The sequence below is a fragment of the Hemiscyllium ocellatum genome, chromosome 8, assembly GCF_020745735.1.
Source record: "Hemiscyllium ocellatum isolate sHemOce1 chromosome 8, sHemOce1.pat.X.cur, whole genome shotgun sequence".
Classification (NCBI taxonomy): Eukaryota; Metazoa; Chordata; class Chondrichthyes; order Orectolobiformes; family Hemiscylliidae; genus Hemiscyllium; species Hemiscyllium ocellatum.
Window position 1 is genome coordinate 119,575,580 of NC_083408.1, and position 18,981 is coordinate 119,594,560.

At 44.3% G+C, this 18,981-nt stretch overlaps 1 protein-coding gene across 1 annotated transcript in view; it reads left to right on the top strand.

Annotated features, from left to right (window-relative positions):
- The window catches only part of tmem63c (transmembrane protein 63C), a 331,403-nt gene that overhangs the window by 139,763 nt on the left and 172,659 nt on the right, over positions 1–18,981 (top strand). Inside the window, exons 8-10 of the mRNA XM_060829024.1 lie at positions 11,586–11,637; positions 11,919–12,027; positions 17,717–17,790. Of these exons, the coding sequence (XP_060685007.1) occupies positions 11,586–11,637; positions 11,919–12,027; positions 17,717–17,790 (235 nt within the window). The remainder of the gene's footprint in view (positions 1–11,585; positions 11,638–11,918; positions 12,028–17,716; positions 17,791–18,981) is intronic.

An 18,981-nucleotide genomic window follows, 5' to 3' on the forward strand; every position in this document is an offset into this window, starting at 1 on the left:
CTGAGATTCAACCGATTATGGTGGTGTCATCAGCGAACTTGTAAATGATATTAGTTTGGTATTTGGCCATGCAGTCTTGGGTATACAGTGAGTACAGTAGGGGGCTGAGTACGCACCCCTGGGGGCTCCAGTGTTAAGTGTTAATGAGGATAAAATATTGTCCCCAATCTTCACTGATTGTGGCCTGTGGGTCAGGAAACTGAGGATCCAGTTGCAGAGTCTGGGGCTTAGTTGGAGATCACTAAGTTTAGTAATCAGTCTTGAGGGGATAATAGTGTTGAAGGCTGAACTGTAGTCAATGAATAGGATTCTTACATAGCTGTTCTTGGTTATAAAGCCCTATGAGGTCACCTCTCAGCCTCTGACACTCCAGAGAAAATAGCCCCAGTCTATTCAGCCCCTCCTGGTAGCTCAAGCCCTCCAACCCTGACAACATCACTGTAAATCCTTTCTGCACCTTTCAAGTTTTGCAACATCCTTCTGATAGAAGGGAAACCAGAATTGCACGCAGTGTTCCAATAATGGCCTCACCAATGTCCTGTACAGCTACAACATGACCTCCCAACTCCTAGCTGCAAATGTGTTGCTGGTCAAAGCACAGCAGGTTAGGCAGCATCTCAGGAATAGAGAATTCGACGTTTCGAGCATAAGCCCTTCATCAGGAATAAGAGAGAGAGAGCCAAGCAGGCTGAGATAAAAGGTAGGGAGGAGGGACTAGGGGGAGGGGCGATGGAGGTGGGATAGGTGGAAGGAGGTCAAGGTGAGGGTGATAGGCCGGAGTGGGGTGGGGGCGGAGAGGTCAGGAAGAGGATTGCAGGTTAGGAGGGCGGTGCTGAGTTGAGGGAACCGACTGAGACAAGGTGGGGGGAGGGGAAATGAGGAAGCTGGAGAAATCTGAATTCATACCTTGTGGTTGGAGGGTTCCCAGGCGGAAGATGAGGCGCTCCTCCTCCAGCCGTCGTGTAGTTGTGTTCTGCCGGTGGAGGAGTCCAAGGACCTGCATGTCCTCGGTGGAGTGGGAGGGGGAGTTAAAGTGTTGAGCCACGGGGTGATTGGGTTGGTTGGTTCGGGCGGCCCAGAGGTGTTCTCTGAAGCGTTCCGCAAGTAAGCGGCCTGTCTCACCAATATAGAGGAGGCCACATCGGGTGCAGCGGATGCAATAGATGATGTGTGTGGAGGTACAGGTGAACTTGTGACGGATATGGAAGGATCCCTTGGGGCCTTGGAGGGAAGTGAGTGTGGAGGTGTGGGCGCAAGTTTTACATTTCCTGCGGTTGCAGGGGAAGGTGCCGGGGGTGGAGGTTGGGTTGGTGGGGGGTGTGGATCTGACAAGGGAGTCACGAAGGGAGTGGTCCTTGCGGAACGCTGATAGGGGAGGGGAGGGAAATATATCCTTGGTGGTGGGGTCCGTTTGGAGGTGGCGGAAATGGCGGCGGATAATACGTTGTATGCGCAGGTTGGTGGGGTGGTAGGTGAGAACCAGTGGGGTTCTGTCTTGGTGGCGGTTGGAGGAGCGGGGCTCAAGGGCGGAGGAGCGGGAAGTGGAGGAGATGCGGTGGAGGGCATCGTCGATCACGTCTGGGGGGAATCTGCGGTCCTTGAAGAAGGAGGCCATCTGGGCTGTGCGGTGTTGGAATTGGTCCTCCTGGGAGCAGATGCGGCGGAGACGAAGGAATTGGGAATATGGGATGGCGTTTTTACAGGGGGCAGGGTGGGAGGAGGTGTAGTCCAGGTAGCTGTGGGAGTCAGTCGGTTTATAATAGATGTCTGTGTTGAGTCGGTCGCCCGAGATAGAAATGGAAAGGTCTAGGAAGGGGAGGGAGGAGTCTGAGACAGTCCAGGTGAATTTCAGGTCGGGATGGAAGGTGTTAGTAAAGTTGATGAACTGTTCAACCTCCTCGTGGGAGCACGAGGCAGCGCCGATACAGTCATCGATGTAGCGGAGGAAAAGGTGGGGGGTGGTGCCAGTGTAGTTGCGGAAGATGGACTGTTCCACATATCCTACGAAGAGGCAGGCATAGCTGGGGCCCATGCGGGTGCCCATGGCAACTCCTTTAGTTTGGAGGAAGTGGGAGGATTGAAAAGAGAAGTTATTCAGGGTGAGGACCAGTTCAGTCAGTCGAAGGAGGGTGTCAGTGGAAGGGTACTGGTTGGTGCGGCGGGAAAGGAAGAAGCGGAGGGCTTTGAGTCCTTCGTGATGGGGGATGGAGGTGTACAGGGACTGGATGTCCATAGTGAAAATAAGGCGTTGGGGACCGGGGAAGCGAAAATCCTGGAGGAGGTGGAGGGCGTGGGTGGTGTCCCGAACGTAGGTGGGGAGTTCTTGGACTAAAGGGGACAGGACCGTGTCGAGGTATTGGGAGATGAGTTCGGTGGGGCAGGAGCAGGCTGAGACAATGGGTCGGCCGGGGCAGGCAGGTTTGTGGATTTTGGGCAGGAGGTAGAAACGGGCGGTGCGGGGTTGTGGGACTATGAGGTTGGAGGCGGTGGATGGGAGATCCCCTGAGGTGATGAGGTCCTGGATGGTCTGGGAGATGATGGTTTGGTGGTGGGAGGTGGGGTCGTGGTCAAGGGGGCGATAAGAGGAGGCGTCCGCGAGCTGGCGTTTGGCTTCAGCGGTGTACAGGTCAGTGCGCCAAACTACCACCGCGCCTCCCTTGTCTGCGGGTTTGATGGTGAGGTTGGGATTGGAGCGGAGGGAGTGGAGGGCTGCACGTTCTGAGGGTGAGAGGTTGGAGTGGGTGAGAGGGGTGGACAGGTTGAGTCGGTTGATGTCACGGCGGCAGTTGGCTATAAAGAGGTCGAGGGCGGGTAGGAGGCCTGCACGGGATGTCCAGGTGGATGGGGTGTGTTGGAGGCGGGAGAAGGGGTCGTCAGAGGGTGGGCGGGAGTCTTGGTTGTGAAAGTAGGCACGGAGGCGAAGGCGGCGGAAGAATTGTTCAATATCTCGCCGCGTGTTGAACTCATTAATCCGAGGGCGTAGGGGAACGAAGGTGAGGCCCCTGCTGAGGACTGATCTTTCATCCTCAGAGAGGGGGAGATCTGGAGGGATGGTGAAAATCCGGCAAGGCTGGGAGCTAGGACCTGGTGTGGGACTGGAGCTGGAGCTGGAGCTGGGGGCGGGGTTAGGGGCGGGGACAGAGCCCAACTCCTACACTGGATTCACTGATCAATAAAGGAAAGCATACCAAACGCCTTCTTCACTATCCTAACTACCTGTGATTCCACTTTCAAGGAGCTGCACGCCAAGGTCTCTTTGTGCAGCAACATTCCCCAGGACCTCACCATTAAGTGTATACATTCTGCCTTGATTTGCCTTCCCAAAAATGCACCACATCACATTTATCTCAATTAAACTCCATCTAGGTGGAGTTCCTTGAAAGTGGGGTCACAGGTAGAAAGGATAACGAAGAAGGCGTTTGGTATGCTTGCCTTTATTTGTCAGAGTATTGATTACAGGGGTTGGGAGGTGATGTTGCATCTGCACAGAACATTGGTTAGGCCACTATTGGAATACTGCATGCAATTCTGGTCTCCCTGCTATAGGAAGGATGTTCCGAAACTTAAAAGGGTGCAGAAAAGAATTACAAAGATGATGCCAGGGTTGGAGGGTTTGAGTATAGAGAGAGGCTGAATAGGCTGGGGCTGTTTTCTCTGGAGGGTCGGGGGCTGAGGGGTGGCCTTATAGAAGCTTATAAAATCATTAGGGGCATGGATTGGATAAATAGACAAGGTTTTTTCCCGGGGTGGGGGAGTTCAAAACTAGAGGGCATAGGTTTAAGGTAAGAGGGGAAAGATTTAGAAGGGACATAAATGGCAACCTTTTCACTCAGAGGGTGGTGTGTACGGAATGAGTTGCCAGAGTAAATGATGGAGGCTGACACAATTACAACATTTAAAAGACGTTTGGGTGGGTATATGAATAGGAAGGGTTTAGAGGGATATGGGCCAAGTGCTGGCAAATGGGACTGGATTAATTTAGGATTTCTGGTCTACATGGATGATTTGGACTAAAGGGTGTTTCTATGCTGTGTAACTCGATGATGCTATAATTCTATGACCTCTGGAGCAGGTGGAATTTGAACCCGGATCTTCTGATCTCTCGCTCAGAGGTAGGGACACTACCACTGTACAACAAGATCTTTGAGGGTAAAGTTGTTATAATAGAGTACTTAGACAAGTTTCGGTAATCAGATAAAATAAACATGGTTTTGTGTATGGAAAATTGAGTTAACTATTTTTTTGAAGAAGTAACATGTGCCATGGATAAAGGTAACCATTGGATGTGCAGTGTTTAGATTTCCAGAAGGCAGTCTCTAAGGAACCATAGGGTAAAAACAAGGACTGCAGGTGTTGGAAACCAGAGTCTAGATTAGAGTGGTGCTGGAAAAGCACAGCAGGTCAGGCAGCATCCGAGGAGCAGGAAAATCGACATTTCGAGCAAAAGACCTTCCTCAGGAATACAGGCAGAGAGCCTGAAGGGTGGAGAGATAAATGAGAGGAGGGTGGGGGTGGGGAGAAAGTAGCATAAAGTACAATAGGTGAAATGATTTATTTTGGCAGAAAGAATAAAATGAAGCATATTACCTAATTAGTGAGAAATTGCAGAGTTCTGAGATGCAGTAAGATTTGTGTGTCCTTGTGCATGAATTGTGAACAACTAATATGTGAATAAAATAGATTTATCACAGACATGATTGCCTCTGCATGAATTCATGCTGACTTTGTGACTAAGTTTTTCTAAACGCTCTGCTATTACATCCTTACAATAAACGCTATTCATTTCCCAGTGACAGATGTTAAAGTAATAGCTCAGAGCTACCTGTTTTTTGTCTTCTTCTGTTTTTAACTAAAAGTGTTACATTTTCAATTTTCCAATCCTTTGGGACTTTTCTAGAAGACTATTACCACTGTATCCACTATCTTTGCATCTACTTCATTTAAAATCTTAGGATGCATCCAGTCAGGTCCAAGGGATTTATCAGCCCTTAACCACATAAGTTTACCATATTAAGACCATAAGACCATAAGACATAGGAGTGGAAGTAAGGCCATTCGGCCCATTGAGTCCACTCCGCCATTCAATCATGGCTGATGGGCATTTCAACTCCACTTACCCGCATTCTCCCCATAGCCCTTAACTCCTTGTGACATCAAGAATTTATCAATCTCTGCCTTGAAGACATTTAGTGTTCCAGCCTCCACTGCACTCTGCGGCAATGAATTCCACAGGCCCACCACTCTCTGGCTGAAGAAATGTCTCCGCATTTCTGTTCTGAATTGACCCCCTCTAATTCTAAGGCTGTGTCCACGGGTCCTAGTCTCCCCGCCTAACGGAAACAATTTCCTCATGTCCACCCTTATCAAGCCATTACTTCCTCTCGAGTGATATTCATTGTGTCTATTCCCCCCCCCTCCCCGCCCCCAAAAATCCACTTTAGCCCTATGATTATTTAGCATTTTTGGATTTTTTTAGTTTACCATGCAGACTAATACAAATACAAAGTACTTATTCAACTCTCCTGCCCTTTCCTGGCTCCCCATTATTGTTTCCCCAGCCTTAATGTCTAAAACCGCCATGTTCACTGTTATGTTTGTCTTCTTTTCATATATTTAAAGAAGCTCTCAATATCAGTTTTTATGTTATCAGCTGATTTGACCTCAGTGTATATTTTCCGTTTTCTTGGTTATCTTTTGTTGGCTTTTAAAACTTTCCCAGTTCTCTGAGTCACCACCAATCCTTGCAATATAATATGGTTTTCTTTTATGCTGTCCTTAATTTCTTTGGTTAACCATGATTGGTTTATGCTCTGCCTAGAATCCTTCTTAACCTCTAGGATATATCCTTGATGAGAGTCATGAAGTATTTTTTTAAAAATACCTGCCGTTGTTTATCAGTTATCTCTTCTGCTAAGCTCCTTTCCTGTCCACTCTAGCCAACTCTGCCTTCGTATCACAGTTGTTTCCGAGTCACAGTTGTCACTCTCAATCTGAATGCCACATTCTACCATGTTATGGCCTCTGTTGTTCTGTGATAATTTATTAAACCTGTCTCATTACATGCATTAGCATTTCCAAACAAATCTGATCCCTAGATGTATCCATAACGTTATAAAACTGGTCTGCAGGTACAGCATGGAATAAGGAAGACAGTTTTGGCATTTTTTGCTTAAGGACTAATAAGAGTCGCTGCAACTCTACAAAACACTATTGAGACAGCGCCTGGCGAATTGTGTACAATTTTGGTCCCTTACTTGAGGAGGAATGTAGTTGTATTTGAGGCAGTTCAGAGGAGGTTCTTTAGATTGATTCCAGAGATGAGGGATTTATTTTATGAAAGAGATTGATTAGTGGAGTTTTGTAGAATGAGAGGAGATCTAACTGAGGGACAGAAGGTACTAAAGGGCATTGACAAAGTCGACTTAGAAAGGATGTTTCCTTGTGTGGGGCAATCTAGATTGAGAGGTTATAATTTTAGAGTAAAAGGAGCAGATTTAAAACAGAGATGAAGAGAAATTACTTCTCTCAAAATGTCACGAATCTATGAAATTCACTACCCCAGAGTAGAATGGATGCCGGTACTTTGAGTAAATTTAAGGAGGAGATAGATTTTTACTAGTAATGGGTTGAAGAGTAATAGAGAGCAGGCAACAAAGTGAAAAGTGCAATCTACTTGAATTCTTTGTGGGTGTAACTTGCAGAGTTTATGGAGATCTAGTGGACATTGTTTATTTGGATTTTCAGAAGGCTTTTGACAAAGTCCCACATTAGAAATTGCTGTGCAAAATTAAAGCACATGGAATTGGGGATAGTGTATTCTGATGAATGGAAAACTGGTTGGCTAACACGTACAAAGAGTAGAAATGAAATTTGATTGATCTTCAGCTTGCCCCCTTTACAGCAAGAACATCCTTTTTCAGATAAGGAAAGATAACAGTAAGTTTCTAATTAGCAGGCAGTGACTAGCCGGTACCAGAGGGATCAGTGCATGGACTCCAGCTATTCACAATGTGTATTAATGAGTTAGATGAGAGAAATAAATGTCGTAGTTCCAAGGTCACAGACAACCATAAAACTGAGTGGCTGGGTAAGCTGTGAGGAGGATGCAGAGATGCTTCCGTGTGATTTGGACAAGCTGAGTATGTGGGAGGATGCATGGCAGTTACTGTTTAATGTGGACAGATGTGAGGTCACCCACTTTGGTAGCAAGGGCAGATTATTACCTAAATGACTATAAATCAAGTGAGGGGAATGTGTAATGGTACCTGGGTGTCCTTGTATACCAGTCATTGAAAATAAACACGCTGGTGCAGCAAGTGGTGAAGAAGGTAAATGACATGTTAGTCTTTATAGCAAGAGGATTTGAGTACAAGAACAGAGTCTTGGTGAGACCACATCTGGAGTATTGTGTGCAGTGTTGGTCTGTTTATCTGAGGAAGGATGTTATTGCTATAGAGAGAGTGCAGTGAAGATTTACTGAACTGATTCCTGGGATGGCAGGACTGATGTGCGACGAGCAGTTCAATTGCTTCGAACTACATTTGGTGGAGTTCAGATGAATAAGGGGGGATCTCATAGAAACCTATTAAATCCAAACAGGACTCACAGGCGAGGTGCAGGATGGATGCTCACAATGGCAGGTGACTCTAGAACCAGGGGCCACAGTCTAAGAATATGGGGTAAACCATTCTTAGGACTGAGATGTGGATAAATATCTTCACCCAGAATGTGGTGAGCCTAAGGAGTATGATACCACAAACAGCAAACCATTAGACCAAAAGACGTAGGAGTAGAAGCAAGGCCATTCGGCCTATTAAGTCCACTCTGCCATTTTATCATGGTTCATGGATGTTTCAATTCCACTTACCACACTCTCTCTGTAGCCCTTATTCCTCTTATTAGCTCTCTCTGTAGCAAGATCAAGAATTTATCAATTTCTGCTTTGAAGACCTTCAATGTCCTGGCCTCCGTTGTGCTCCGTGGCAATGAATTCCACAGGCCCACCACTCTCTAGCTGAAGAAATGTTTTCTCATTTCTGTTCTAAATTGACCCCCTTTAATTCTAAGGCTGTGCCCATGGGTCCTAGTCTCCCTGCCTAACGGAAACAACTTCCCAGCATCCACCCTTTCTAAGCCATGCATTACCTTGTAAGTTTCTATTAGATCTCCCCTCAACCTTCTAAACTACAGTGAATACAATCCCAGGATCCTTAGCCATTCATCATATGCTAGGCCTACTATTCTAGAGGTCATCCGTGTGAATCTCTGCTGCGGTCCAGTGCCGGTATGTTCCTCCTGAGGTGTGGGAAAATTGAACACAGTATTCTAAATGAGGTCTAACCAGAGCTTTGTAAAGTCTCAGTAGCACATCACTGCTTTTATATTCCAACCCTCTTGAGATAAATGACAACATTACATTCGCTTTCTTAACCACGGACTCAACCTGCAAATCAACCTTTACAGAATCCTGGACTAGCACTCCCAGATCCCCCCCGTACTTTGGCTTTATGAATTTTCTCACTATTTAAAAAATAGTCCATGCCTGTATTCTTTTTTCCAAAGTGCAAGACTTTGGAAAAAGTTAAATTTCATCAGCACATTTCCTGGACCACTCTCCTAAACTGTCTAAATCTTTCTACAGCCTTCCCACCTCTATGCGATAACATCCACTGGGTTTCCCTGATCTAATCTACTTGTTACCTCTTCAAAGATTTCTAACAGGTTTGTCAGGCACAACCTCCCCTTACTAAATCCATGCTGAATTGTTCTAATCCAACCTGCACTTCTTAGAATTTAGAAATCTCATCCTTAACGATGGATTCTAACATTTTACCCACTACCGAGTTTAAGCTAATCGGCCTATAATTTACCATCTTTTGTCTTGATTCTTTCTTGAACAAGGGGGTTGCAACAGCGATTTTCCAATCATTTGGGACTTTCTCTGAGTCCAGTGATTTTTGAAAGATCACAATCAACGCCTCCGCTATTTCCTCAGCCACCTCCCTCAGAACTCTAGGATGTAACCCATCGGGACCAGGAGACTTATCAATTTTTTGACCTTTTAGCTTTTCGAGCATTTTCTCTTTTGGAATGGCTACCATACTCAACTCTGCCCCTTGACTCTCCTTAATTGTTGGGATATTACTCATGTCTCCCACTGTGAAGACTGACACAAAATACTTATTTAGTTCTTCAGCTATTTCCTTATCACCCAGTACCAGCTTCCTGCATCAATGTGGAGCAGCCCAATTTCTACTTTTGCCTCTTGTTTGTTTCTTATGTATTGAAAGAAACTTTTACTATCATTTCTAATATTACTGGCTAGCCTACCTTCATAGTTGATCCTCTCCTTCCTTATTTCTCTCTTTGTTTTCCTGTGTTTGTTTTTGTAGCCTTCCCAATCTTCTGATTTCCCAGTGCGCTTGGCCACTTTATATGCTCTCTCTTTTTCTATCGTACATTTCCTGACTTCTTGACAGTAAGTGAACTCACTAGGCCCTGTGGCGAATAACCCTCTAAAAAATTCAACTCAACTCGAACGTAGTCAAGAAAGGGTAATATTCAGCTCAAAGGCTCGGTCATCCCAATATGTCATTGGAAGAAGTTTCTATTCTATTTAGTCCTGGATGTCAGATAAACAGTCTCATTTAGAGAAATGCAGGGATTGAGAAAGGTGCTGGTAAGGTAAGGCTGTGTGTTGTCAGCAGATGTGTGGCCTGCATTTCCATTCCTGAGACAAGACTAGACTTGAGATAATTAACGGGTCTGCAAACCCGACTTGGAGCAAAGTACTCTGGATAGTTGAAATTTTGTCCTGATGGAGTTAATAATAAGTGGATTTGGACCTTCTAACCTCAGGAAAGATTTGTTGGAAATAAAGGAGCCGCTGGGTGAGGAAGCAGGCTGTGAACTATCGTTAAAAGAACTAAAACAAAAGCCATCTCTCCAGCCCTCACCCTTCACACTCCCTCAGCTCCCCTCTACACTGTCCATTCCCTGTCTATGCAGCACCATGCCCTCCATGACCCCTCGTACTGTCCACACTTACCTATGGCCTACAACTGAGCTGTCTCTTGGCCTCATACCTTATACTAGTCAATGCACGATTACCCAACGTAATGTAACAAAGAACTGCAGATGCTGGAGAGATCTGAAACATGTTCAGAACTTGCTGGTGAAATTCAGAACAATTCTGATGAACGTTAACTCTGCTTTCTTCCCACAAATGCTGCCAAACCTGCTGAGTTTCTCCAGCAATTTCAGTTTTTGTTTTCCACTAACCAACCAATGTCCCTTTGCCCATCCCATGCCAATGTGTAGCCCCTATGCTAAATTGGTGCAAACTCTTGCCTTCCTCTGCACCCCATCAACTATCTTTACACCATCAATGCCAATTCACACAGTATCCACCCATGTACTGACATCAGGACCTATGTGAAACAAGATGAAGTTCTAAGTATTTATTAATGTTTACACTCATTCATAAAAAAAAACATTCACTCCCTTTTCATTCATTCAGGTGCTTAATCCATTATAAAAATTAGCATATTTAGAGGTGTCAATCAAAATATGGGCCGATAGTTTGTCAAACAGGTAATGCATCACAAATCCCTTAATAAATGAAATAGCAAGAGTTGACTTTTATATTACATTACAGATAATTATTTCAAAATATTAGAGGGCAGGCGAATTAATCATCATGCTATTTTGACAGCTGCAATATGATTATCCCCTTATGCATGTTCATATCTGCTTCTAACAATCCCAAAGGACATCTTACTTTTCCCAAAGGTGTTCCTGGACCAATGTAAAGGGTGACCTAATTATAATTAATATCTCTGGCAGCTTTAGACTTGCGCCTAAAACGCGTGATGGCCACTGTTTTGATATCCAGTATAGGAATTGGATCTTCCTGAAGGCAGCACCACTTTAGCATGTGCATCTGTCACCATGGATCATGGATATAAAAACCTGGTGACAAGTTTGGAGTTAGGACCTCAATAGTCATGTCTCCAGCACCATTTTGGCGAAGGTGGAGACCCTGTTTTGCATTATGAACAGTCAGCCCTATGTTTTACATAATCTCTCCAAAGGGAAGCATGTGAGTGAGAAATAAGAGGCGACCAAGGGTTGATCCTTTGGGACATCAGAGCCAATGGTGTAAGAGCAGGAAGACAAATTATACTCGGTATATGGTTTGTGTAGATGAGAATAGAATCAAGCAAGTGCAGTCTCAGCATGATTGAGGAATACTGGAGCAGCCTGGTGTGGTTTAGTGGGAATTGAGTCAAAGGAACTAGAGGTGGACAAGATTTAATTCAGATAGAGCATGAGGAGAGATAGGAGAGTCCAGAGTTAAGGCAAGGGACCTTTAGACAAAGGTGAAGTGAGTAGGACAGGCTGGGGAAAGGGTACTCGGAAAAGGAAATGTGCAAGGGGAGGTTAGACTTGAGTTGAAGGTGCTGTGTAATATTGTTGTCTCCAGTGGTTACTGATATTCAGCGTTGTCTGTAGGTAGAGATGATTCAGTGCTATGTTTAAGATCATGTGGAGCTGTCACTGACTAATGAATGTTTGCCTTCCAGGTAACAGCCCGCAACATTTTGGCCGTACCACCATTGCAAATGTCCCTGCAGAGTGAGTGAACACAGGCTGGTGGTGGCCATTGACTGACCACCTTCCAATTTGTCCACCCCTCCCTTCCCTTCCCATCCAGTGCCTGCTAACCTGTTCCAATCTTGTTGCCATTCTCTCTGCTCTTCCTCCTCCCTGCCCACAGCACCCTGCACCTCAATTACAATGTCCACACCCAAGCCCCACCCTCTGACCCATCCCTCAGGCTGCTCCTCTGTATGCCCCTCTTCCTCAGACCCACGTTCTGATTCCTCCTCTCATGTATGATTACACTTGTTTTCCAGTGATCGACTGCTCTGGTTACACAGTATCTTTGCACTTCTTTACTTCATAGTAACTGTGATCTGCATGGGTCATCATTCTCTGCAGTTGGATTACAAAGACAACGAAAAGGTGAGTTTCAAACAGATGAACAGCTTGGTCCTTTGGAATGGGAGACACGAGGGAGTGAAGAATTAGCAACAGTGCCTGAAGTTACAGTTTGAGAACTTCTGAGAGCCCAGCATACTGGAACTAAATGCCAGAATTCCTCTCCTTACAAAAAAATCATCCAGTCCTTCCCCTACCCTGTAGTAATTAATTCCATAAACCTATTTGATGTAAAATGTTACTTAAATTACCTTTTTTCTTTTGACACTTATTTATCCCTTTCTTAAATACACTCAATAACTTATGCGACAATGACCTCCACAGACTCGTCACCCTGTGACTGAAGAAATTCTTTCTCATCTCAATTCTAATGGGTCGTCCCTTCACTGTGTCCTCGGGTCTTAGTTTCTCCTAATGGTGAAAACATCTTCTCCACGTCGATTCTTTCCAGACCTCTCAGTAATCTGGGTTTGTTACTGAGAAAGCAGTGGACTGTGTTCATTGGGTGCTCATTCTTTTTGAATATATTGTATAGGTGATTTTCATCTGCTCTTCATAGTTCCTCTGTGCTGTAGTGTGTTTCTATGAGCCACTACCAAAGAACGGGTACCTGATGAACACAGTCCGCTGATTTCTCAGCAACAAAGCTAAACAAGCAGACAAAACAAGTCCAGAAACCCTAGCACTCCCCCCACATCTCGAAAATGACTGCCCGACTACTCAGACCTCTTGGCATCATCAAACAAGCAAAACTAATATCATTTTCAAAATAGCGTGCAAGAACTGGAGGACTGGAGGACTGGAGGATAGCGAATGAGGACTGGAGGATAGCGAATGAGGACTGGAGGATAGCGAATGTGGTCCCATTGTTCAAGAAAGGGAGTAGGGATAGCCCTAGTAACTATAGGCCAGTGAGTCTGACTTCAGTGGTGGGCAAAGTCTTAGAGAGAATGGTAAGGGATAAGATTTATGAACATCTGGGTAGGAATAACGTGATCAGGGATAGCCAGCATGGTTTTGTGAAGGGCAGGTCGTGCCTCACAAACCTTATTGAGTTTTTTGAGAAGGTGACTAAGGAAGTGGATGAGGGTAAAGCAGTAGATGTTGTGTATATGGATTTTAGTAAGGCGTTCGATAAGGTTCCCCATGGTAGGCTAATGCTAAAACTTCGGAGGTATGGCATTGAGGATACATTAGAGGTTTGGATTAGGAATTGGCTGGCTGGAAGGAGACAGAGGGTAGTAGTTGATGGATTATGTTCATCTTGGGGCGCAGTTACTAGCGGTGTACCACAAGGATCTGTTTTGGGACCATTGCTTTTTGTTATCTTTATAAATGATCTAGAGGAAGGACTTGAAAGCTGGGTAAGCAAGTTTGCGGATGACACGAAAGTCGGTGGAGTTGTGGATAGTGAGAAAGGAAGTGGTAGGTTACAGCGGGATATAGATAAGTTGCAGAGCTGGGCGGAAATGTGGCAAATGGAATTCAATGTAGCTAAGTGCGAAGTCGTTCACTTTGGTAGGAATAACAAGATGTTGGATTACTGGGCTAATGGTAGGCTACTTGGTAGTGTGGATGAGCAGAGGGATCTTGGTGTCTATGTACACAGATCTCTGAAAGTTGCCACCCAGGTAAATAGTGCTGTGAGGAAGGCATATGGTGTACTGGGCTTTATTGGCAGAGGAATTGAGTTCCGGAGTCCTGAGGTCATGTTGCAGTTGTATAAGACTCTGGTGAGGCCTCATCTGGAGTATTGTGTGCAGTTTTGGTCGCCATACTATAGGAAGGATGTGGAAGCTTTAGAACGAGTGCAGAGGAGGTTTACCAGGATGTTGCCTGGAATGGTAGGAAAATCTTATGAGGAAAGGCTGAGGCACTTGGGGCTGTTCTCATTGGAGAAGAGAAGGTTTAGGGGAGATCTGATAGAAGTGTATAAGATGATTAGGGGTTTAGATAGGGTAGATACTAAGAACCTTTTACCGCTAATGGAGTCAGGTGTTACTAGGGGACATAGCTTTAAATTAAGGGGTGGTAGGGATAGGACAGATGTTAGGGGTAGATTCTTCACACAGCGGGTTGTGAGTTCATGGAATGCCCTGCCCGTATCAGTGGTGAACTCTCCTTCTTTATGTTCATTTAAGCGGGCATTGGATAGGCATTTGGAAGTTATTGGGCTAGTATAGGTTAGGTAGGACTCGGTCGGCGCAACATCGAGGGCCGAAGGGCCTGTACTGCGCTGTATCCTTCTATGTTCTATGTTCTATGTAACTGTAATGAACACTAAATTTTTCAAACAGGCAGAAAACTAGCCACTAGGATACATGAGCATTAACTAGCCATAAAAAGACATGACCCATTCTCACTAGTATCCTTACATATAGATGAGGAAGGACACCACTTCGACTGGGACAACACATCCATCCTAGGAGAAGTCAAACAGAGACATGCACGAGAATTCCTAAAAACATGGCTCTCCAACCGCAACTCTATCAACAAACACATTGACTTGGATCCCATTTAACACCCTCTGAAAAAAGAACAGGAAATGATGTCTCCACAGGAAATGATGTCATTCACTGGCAATGACATCGCCGGCCCAAGGAAATCTAAACACATAAATATAAAATGGGCCACACCACCAATGCTTCATCCGGAGGCTCAGTGATGATGTTACCGTGTATGGTGACGAAACGTCTGAAAATGGACCTTCCAGCTCAGCAAACAAACCTATTTCCAGAATCTTAATTTGAGCTACAAGTCTTCTCAAAACTCGACAACTATATTCTGCGTTCTGTTCTGATTCTCTGATGTACTAACGTAAGGTGTGATTTGTCAGGTTAGCATGCAAAACAGCACCTTTCATTGTATCTCGGTGCACGTGACAATAATAAATCAAATCAAATCATCTTCCCTGCTCGGCTACCCTTACAGACAGCTCTGGCCAGGTGCTATCTCACGTCTTTATAGTTACCTTTACTCAGTTGTAACATCGTTACATCTGATTCCAGCTTCTCCATCTCAAACTGCGGGGTGAATTGTATCATATTATGGGCACTGCCCCTTAGGGTTTCTGTACCTTTGGCCTCCTAATCCAGGTCTCATTACATATCAACAAATTCAGAATTCCCTGTTGCCTAGTGGACTCCACCACAAGCTATTTTCTTCCTGGTTCCCCATTTGAATCGAGGGGTTATTTTTGCTAATTTCAATCTGATGGGAGTACTTCCTGAATCTAGGGTCTCAAACTTGATCAGCCACCTTGGTTAAGACTCTAGAATGATGTAATTTATCAGCCACACTGCAGATCAAATAGCTCAGTACCACTACCCTCATGATTGTAATTTTGCTAAATTCATCTCCCCCTTCACTTTGTATAGCCTCCATAGTGAAGACAGAATCAAAACATTTGTAGATCTTATGTACTTTTTTTTATTATTGACCATGAACTCCCCACTCTCACTCTCTGGAGGACCAACATTCATTTTACTAGCATGTTTCCATTTTGATTGCCAGTAGAAATTCTTGCTATCTGCTTTTACATTGGTAGCTAATTTCCTTTGAACCACTAGTTTCTTCCTCCTGATTAACCTTTTATTCATTCTCTGCTGGTCATCATTTCATGCCCATAGTTGCCCTTAACTAGGTTTAAAATGCTAATCTTAGTCCCAGTCTTCTCCTGTTCAAACTGGAATTAAAGTTCAGTTATTTCAGTCACTGCTGTCTCGAGGAGCCTTAACTCTGGGGTCATTAATTAATTCTGTCTCATTACACAATACTGAGTCCAATATAACCTGCTCTCTGGTTAGTTCCAAAATGTGCTGGAAGAAACTGTCTTGAAAACATTTTATGAACTTCTCAATTAAGCTTCTACTGAACTCTGATTTTTCACATTTAAATGTGGATTAAGATGATTTATGATTATTGTTGATCCTGTATTGTAATCACCCAGTATTTACTTTTGCATACCTCGTCCTGAATTGTGGTCACTGTTAGGGGGCCTGTATACCACCTCCACTAGTGACTTGTTTCTCCTATTATTTCTGATCTCCAGACAAATCTTTTCTCCATCCTAATTTCCTGAACCAAAGTCATCTCCAACTATCGCAGAAGTACCATCATTGATTAACAGTGCTAACCCATCACCTTTACCTAGTTTTCTATTCTTCTTAAATGTCACATATCCCTCATTATTCGGGACCCAATCCTTGTTATCCTACTGCCCTATCTCTGGAATAACTATCATATTTATTTACTTCCCTGGGCACTATCCATTTATTTACTTTGTTTTAAACTTCAGTCTTCCCTGTCTGCAGATGTGTCTAAGGCCAGAGGGCATAATTTTAAGTGAGGAGTAACTGGTTAGAGAAGATCTGAGGAAAGTGCTTTCCATCCCGAGTGTGGTAGACATGTGGTACATGCTGCTTGAGAGGTTGGTAGAGGCAGGTATCCTTGAAACATTTAAGAAGCATATGGACGAGTACTTAAAATGCCAGGGCACAGGAGGCTATGGACTATGTGCAGGGAAATGGAATTAGGATAGTTTAGTGTTTGTTGGTTGTCTTGGACATGGTGGGCCAAAGGGCCTGTTTCTGTGCTCTATTATGCATATTCAGATGTAGAACTGTTAGTTTTTTTTCTGTTGTCTTTGTAATATCTAATTGTTGGTACAATGCTAGCTTTTTTCTCTCTGCCCTGCTTGCCATTCCCTGACCCTCATTTTCATATTACTGTTTTCCTGTCTTGGCTCTATTCTTTGATCTATCACACCTTTCTACATTAGATCCCTTTCCCCTAGTATTTAGTTTTAAACCCTCACTCCTTCCCTTGTTATACAATTTGTAAGAATGTGCTACAGCTCCCACTTTCCCAGGACGGGTGTCAGTGGCTCACACTAGGCTTTCAAGCACAAACCTAGCCTGTCCAACCTTTCATCATAAAATAAGGAGGGGGAGGGGGGGGAGTGGGAGGGTAGGCAGCATCTCAGGAATAGAGAATTCGACGTTTCGAGAAACGTCGAATTCTCTATTCCTGAGATGCTGCCTGGCCTGCTGTGCTTTGACCAGCAACACATTTGCAGCTGTGATCTCCAGCATCTGCAGACCTCATTTTTTATACGGGGAGTGGGAGGGCACAGTGTCTCTATGATTAGCACTGCTGCCTCACAGTGCCAGGTACACAAGTTCAATTCCAGCCTAGGGCAATTGTCTGTGTGGAGTTTGCACATTCTCCCTGTGTCTGCGTGGGTTTCCTCCGGGTGTTCTGGATTCCTCCCATAATCCAAAGATATGCAGGTTAGGTGAGTTGGCCATGCTAAATTGCCCATCGTGTTCAGAGATGTATAGGTTAGGTGCATTAGTTAGGGGTAAATGTAGAGCAATGGGGTCTGGGTGGGTTACTCTTTGGAGGGTCGGTATGGACTTGCTGGGCTGAAGGGCCTGTTTGCACACTGTAGGGATTCTATAAACCCTCTCAGGTATGAATCTGGCAAACCTTCCCTGAACAGCTGTCAAAACCCTTATATTCTTCCTTAAATGAAGTAATCAATAATGTGCACAGTATTCCAAGTGCACTCTGAGGCTTGGTTTGGTTTTGGAGATCCCTGGGGAGTTGGAGTTTTTGATGTGGTGAGCCTGGACCTGTGGGAATTTTGGTTTGGTGTCTTCTGGAGGATTCAAGTTTTCTGTATTCTAACTGTGGTATTTCTCCCCTGTAGGTGGCCAGAACACTGATGATCTCACAAATCCCAAAGGACATCACAGACACAAATCTCATTATTAAACATTTCCAGTGAGTAATAAAGTTCTGTATTTGTTCATAACCAGAGCCAGGCCTGAACAGAGGTTGCTGAGAGTGTACAGGTGTGGGTTAGAGTATCCAAGTGTTTGCAGTTATCCAGATTTTCACCGAGGTTCTTCAATACAATCAGAAATAACTTGTTTATTGTAAACAAACTAAGTCTAAAATAAATGGAAAATGTGGTGAGCTACTAAGCTACTACTTAAATTTAAACCATATACTCTTATTCCCCAACACATATTCATACAACTGATAAGACAATACAGCTCTGCAGAGATCTTATGCATTTTAAAAAAGCAAATGAATAAACACCCTGAAGTGGTGAAGGCTCTGACTTCAAAGGAGAAATAAAAGTTGGACTCACACTGTCCAGTTGATTTCCAGTCATCAAGATCACAATGTAGGATCGCCGGCACCTTCAAACCAGAATTAAAACCCAAAAAAACTGTGGATGCTGGAAATCAGAAACAAACTGCTGGAAAATCTCAGCTGGCCTGGCAGCATCTGTGGAAAGAAATCAGAGTTAATTCTTTAGAATGAAGAACAAAGTTTCTGAAGAAGGGTCACTGGACCTGAAATGTTAACTCTGATTTCTCTTCACAGATGCTGCCAGACCTGCTGAGATTTTCCAGCAATTTCTGTTTTTGTTTCTTCAAACCAGGCTTCAGTTCAGATGAGAACTAACTAGAAATCTTGATATTTGACTTCATCAGGTTCTTACAATATTTCAGCCATGAGTCATCTTTGCAGCTGATCCTGATTTAGGGTTTTCTGCTGTTTTTCAGAACAGTCAGAGACTGAACTCTAAAGTCTGGAGGACTTTCATCAACTGACTCACCCTGGCCAGTTGGAAAACAGTAACTGGAGTCCAGAGGCTGTTCCTAAACAGCCTTCAGCACAGGGACCCTTCCACCCATTGACCTAGTAATTAAACAATGAAACTGGATGTAGCTGACGGCCTTTCTGCCCTTTGAGCCTGTTCCATTCAATGTGATCATGGCTGATCCTGTATCTCAACATCATATTTCTGCTTTCTCTCCATACCCATTGATGCCCTTAATTTAAAAAATATCATTAATCGCTTCCTTGAGTATATTTCGTGACTTGGCTTCACAACCTTCTGTGGTGTGAAGGACTGGAAAGAAAAACCTTTGCACACATGTATCCACTTTGGTTCTTGAG